Source organism: Emiliania huxleyi (genome assembly GCF_000372725.1).
Source record: "Emiliania huxleyi CCMP1516 unplaced genomic scaffold EMIHUscaffold_402, whole genome shotgun sequence".
Taxonomy (NCBI): Eukaryota; Haptophyta; order Isochrysidales; family Noelaerhabdaceae; genus Emiliania; species Emiliania huxleyi.
Genome location: NW_005198950.1, coordinates 66,869 through 71,654, shown reverse-complemented (window position 1 = coordinate 71,654; position 4,786 = coordinate 66,869). Strand labels below are relative to the sequence as shown.

General features: G+C 65.1%; 2 protein-coding genes across 2 annotated transcripts in view; one reads left to right on the top strand and one right to left on the bottom strand.

The window, feature by feature from the left end:
* EMIHUDRAFT_470256 (hypothetical protein) overlaps nucleotides 1–178 on the top strand; it is a gene marked incomplete at its 5' end in the record, with an annotated part of 1,931 nt that extends 1,753 nt beyond the window's left edge. The window contains one exon of the mRNA XM_005770025.1: nucleotides 120–178. The remainder of the gene's footprint in view (nucleotides 1–119) is intronic.
* Nucleotides 179–3,480: 3,302 nt separating this feature from the next.
* The window catches only part of EMIHUDRAFT_118476 (hypothetical protein), a gene marked incomplete at both ends in the record, with an annotated part of 2,710 nt that continues 1,404 nt past the window's right edge, over nucleotides 3,481–4,786 (bottom strand). The window contains one exon of the mRNA XM_005770024.1: nucleotides 3,481–3,591. Coding sequence (XP_005770081.1) covers nucleotides 3,481–3,591 — 111 coding nt within the window. The remainder of the gene's footprint in view (nucleotides 3,592–4,786) is intronic.

Below are 4,786 nucleotides of genomic sequence, written 5' to 3'. Positions count from 1 at the left end.
CTAGCCCCAACTACCACACACCACCACCGACCTCCCCGCGCCCCCACACGCCGGCCCCGCGCACCCACGCCACCACCATCGCCCACGTCACCCTCCCGGCCCCCCACCCCGCGCCCCAGGCTCTTCATAGCTCCGCTCGGAGCGTCCTGGCGCCGCCTCCCCAACCGCTGCGGCCCACGCGGCCGCCGGGCGGCGCGACGGCGGCTACCGGCCGGCATAGCCCTTCCAGCGCCGGCCGGGGGCTGCGGCGGCGCGCGGCGCGCGGCGGGCAAGCTGCCTGCTGGCGGGCGGCGCTTCTAGTCGTGATTTTAGTGCCGCGTAGGTCGCCCTTCGGCCACTTCTCGGGCGTGCGGCCGCAGCGCGGCGAGAAGGCGGCACGCTCGGCCCGCTGGCGGAGGTGAAGCCCCCCAGAGCGGGAGCTGGCGGGCCGGGGGCGTCGGGCGGGTGCGCGGCGGCACCCGTGCCACCGGGACGGGCCGTGGTGGCCCGTATGGCGGCCGTGAAGGGCCGTTTGGTGCGCCCCGGCGGCCTCCTGCACGGCGGCCGCCGGGGCCGGTTTGGACTGTGTTGGGGGGGGTGGAGTGGTCCGGTGGCCGGTGTGATGGTCGTTTATCACCCTCCTATCACCCACTTACCGCCCCCGGCCGTGGGGGCCTCTCCAGACGCCGCCATTTATGATTTCAAAGGGTCCTGCCGACGCTCATCACAGTGCGGCGGAGGGGCCGGAGCCGGCGCCGCGGAGGACGAGGATGGCCGTGACGGACCGGGACGAGCTCTGGGAGGTTCAGTGTCAGTGAGTATATTGTAGAGACCACCCATGTGCACAATATCTTGACTGAGAGCTAATTCTGGGGAGGCGATGCCGGGGCCGTACAGCAGCTTGATGGTGCTGCGCCGGCGTGCGTCCCGCCGGCCGCCGGGGCCGGTTTGGACTGTGTTTGGGGGGGTGGAGGGGTCCGGTGGCCGGTGTGATGGTCGTTTATGGCCCTCCTATCACCCACTTACCACCCCCGGCCGTGTGGGCCTCACTGGACGCCGCCATTCATGATTTCAAAGGGTCCTGCCGTCGCTCAGTCCGAATCACAGTGGGGCGGAGCCTACCCTGTTCAGGTGCGGCTCTTGGCTGAACTGCACGCCGAACGAACGTACTTTTCACGCCGATTTTCTCTTTCCCCTAAGTTCGACCGGATTTCACGAACGTTCGTTCGTTTTCGTGCGCTCCCTGATCAGCCGTTCGAAAAAGCATAAAATACGGCACGCCGAAAGTGGAGCTAAAAAGTCGTCCTTGACTTCTCAGCGCCCTGACGGCCCGCCGATGGCAGACCCGACTCCCTCCATCCGCATGGCGCCGCCCGATGGTGCCGGTAACCCTATTCCGGAGCGGTTTCTCCTAGGGTTAGCGCCGAAAAAGTCGGCTCCCTTAGCTCCGGCTAGGGCTAAGGGGCCTCCGCAGCCGACCGCGAGGAAGGGCCGACTTTGGGTTAGCATAGCGGGCCGATAAGGCCGCCCACACCCGCGAGGATGGTTGTGTGTTTGCCTCCCCGACTCGGACGGCCGCCTCAGAGGGCGGGAGTGCTTCCTCTCGCCCTCTCACCCGCGGGAGATGGCCGAGTCCACGGAGCCGCACGCTGCCTCTCCTTGGACGCAAGGCTCCGACTTCTATAGAGAAAACCCCATCTGCACCAGCGTTTTAAAGTGAAATCGTCAAGAGAAATCGATGCCCCGGGCTCGGCTTTGGGGTAGGCAGCCACCCTTTCGAAGGTGAGGCGTATCTGCCGACCTGTGAAGACGCTTTACTTGCGAGCAGTGCGTGGACCAGATGGCACGAGGGCACCGCAACATGGCTAAGGAGGCAGGGAAGCTTCTGCTCCGAGACGGCCGCTCAGGACCGCAAAATGGTGTTCCTGAAGGTTGTGTCAGTCGGGCTGGCCAGTCCCCGGGGCCTGACGGTCCAATGTTTCCCTCAAGACAACTTCTCCCCTACCCCACCCTTCCACTTTAGATGTGTCGGACCATAAGCAAGCGCGCGCATCGGGCCCGTGCCGAAAGCTGACGCAGCGCGCGACGGTCGGGCCAACTACAAGGTCTAAAAATCCGCCCCCACTAGTCCAGATGGCAGTTCGCATGGCGGCTCCCCACAACAACCAAGGCTAGGGAAGTTCGGCACGTGCTGTGGACACGCGTTCTCGACGGTCGTCGTCAACGGAATGTAGCAAGTATGGCATCGTCATTGTACATTGAGCAAGCGCATCTTTTCGCAAAGGTCGAGACGCTGTGCGACTGCTGGGAGGGCCATGATCCGCTTGCGATGTGTGAGGAATGGAACGGCGTGTCGGGGAAAAAGGAAGCATGGGTCCCGACGCTTGAGAAGAAGGAGGCTTATCAGATCAAAGTCGAGCATGGAGGCAAGATTACCAGCTTCGACAAAGCACACGACACAATGAAAAAGTGGGCCAACGGCTTGTGCATGATTGGCGTGATCACCACGAGCGTGGGTGGACACGGGTTGCACGCGGTCTGCATCCAGTACGCTGATGACAGTGCTGTGGTGAGAGCATGCAAGCCTCCAACTCATGGGGTGAGACGGATGCTTTGTACAACATCGACTCCCGCAACTTCAAGTGGGCGCTCCTGGTCGACGGTGCAGGGGAAAGGCAAGAATGGCACGAATGTCTGTGTGCAGACCCCATACAAGGACGCCCAGAAGCGGCCGATGGGCGGCTCGCTACGAGAAGGCTGCCAACGATCTCAGTGAGCGGCTCAAGAATCAGGCTATCGAGAACGGTGTGACGACGACTACGACGACGGGGAGCTGGGTGAGTCGTCGAGCAAGTCCTGGCCAGCGATTACTCAAGCAGGGACCCAGTGCAAACGATGCCTGAACTTAGGGCGAGGCAACTTCTGTTATCAGCACGATTGTTGATGACTTCTGGACCAAACTTATCTTCGCCGGTGTCCAGTCCGATTCTCCCCTTGCTTGCGTACTTACTTGTCGCCGACGCCGACCGAGGGGAGTAGCCGTTCCCAGCTCCCCACGTGCGTGCGTGTGATATTCGAGGGCTCGATCGGATCGTGAGCTTTGTGAGGCCGCAATCTCGTACTTAGCGATAGGCTATGGATAGGCAGGCATATCCATGAGGGTACTCAGGATCACTCCATGGATCACTCGTATGATAATGTCAGCACGTAGCTACGCTCGCGAGGGCGACCTAAGCACCTAAGCACCCTAAGCGCCCCCCCGCTTAGGCCGCTTAGGTGCTTAGGCGGTCTCTGGGGTTGGGACCTGGGGGCCCGCCGGGGCCTGGGACTGACGGCTCAGCGCCTCAGCCACTGGCTCTGTCTGGTGGCTCTCTACGGAGCGTTTTTACAACAGCTCGGCACCCTGACCCGCGTGGACTCAGCCGGCGGTGGGGGGCGGAGGCTACACAGTAGAAAGGTGCACCCGATGTGCCGCTTTTCGATTGACTCTTGACATCACCTCTACAGTGATTCGGCGACACAAGCCGCCGCAAGCGCAGCAGACGGCGGAACGACATCGGCGATCCTGCGGTCGACGGACGCCTTGAAGACCTCGAGGCCGATGGCGAGCACCTGTTCACAGCCAGCGTCGTGATCAGACTCGGTTCTCACCACAACACGAGACCGCAAGCTGTGAACAGCGCCTCTGCAGCGAGGCGGTGCGCGCCGTTCGCCTCGAGCTCGCTGGCGCGAGCGATGCCTGTTCACACCGACAAGCTGTGAAGAACGCCGCCCACGCGCAGGATGGCCATGCAGCGCCAGGGCGCGCGCAGTTCTCAACGACACAGCGCGCTCGGCCAGGGGGCCTCAGCTGCTCCTAGCGAGGGGATGCAGGGTGCTCAGGGCGTGTGGGTAAAACAGAGCAGGGCATTTGGTGGACCGCGGGCGTGCAACATCCAGGGAATGCGGCTGCTCGTACCGGTCGATACGCTGCTCGTCCTCGATCCGAGTACGCGGGTCTGCAGCATCTAGGTTGCTCCTGCTGCTGCGAATGCTCCCTCCGCCAGGGCGGCAGCGATGCGGCCAAGCGAACGGCGACCGGCGCGGCAGGGGAGGAGGCGTCTGAGGCGGTCGCCGCCGCCTCCTGATCGCTCTCGGCGAAGCGGCGGCGGCTGAGGCTGCGGCTGCGTGGCGGCGCCGCGAGCTGGCTCGACTGCGGTGCTTGGGGTGTGGGCGGCAAGCGCAGCGGCGGCGGCGAGGGGCACGCGTCTGGCGGCGGCGAGAGAACCAGGTCGAGCGGCGGCGTTGGCGAGGGGCGGCCAGCGGGCGTGGAGGCGAGGCTGGATGCCGATGGCGGCGTCGGCGACGCTGCTGGCGGCGGCGATGACGAGACTGGCGGCGGCGGCGAGAGTGATAGCTGTGAGTGCGACGATGGCGAAAGCGGCGCGTTGAGCGAGAGACGTGGCGGGCGCAGGAGGCGCGACGAGGGCGAGGCGGGCGAGGGAGGCGAGGGAGGCAAGGGGGGCGAGGGCTGCTGCGACGGCGGCGACGGCGGCGGGGGTGGCGAGGGCGGCCGCGGCGATCCGATGCCGCTCGAAACAACTGCCGCCATCGAGAGAGCGGGAGAGAGGGCGGGGGAGAGGGCGGGGGAGAGGGCGGAAGAGAGGGCAAGCGGTGGCCCATAGCGCGACATAGCGCCGTCGACGGCGGCAGCGACGCGGCTGCTCAGAGGCGTGAGCGCTTGCTGGGCCGCGCCGAGCTTTCCCGAGCCCTCCTCGGAACCTTCCTGTAACCCTCCCGGAGGCTCCACGGAACCTTCCTGCAGCGG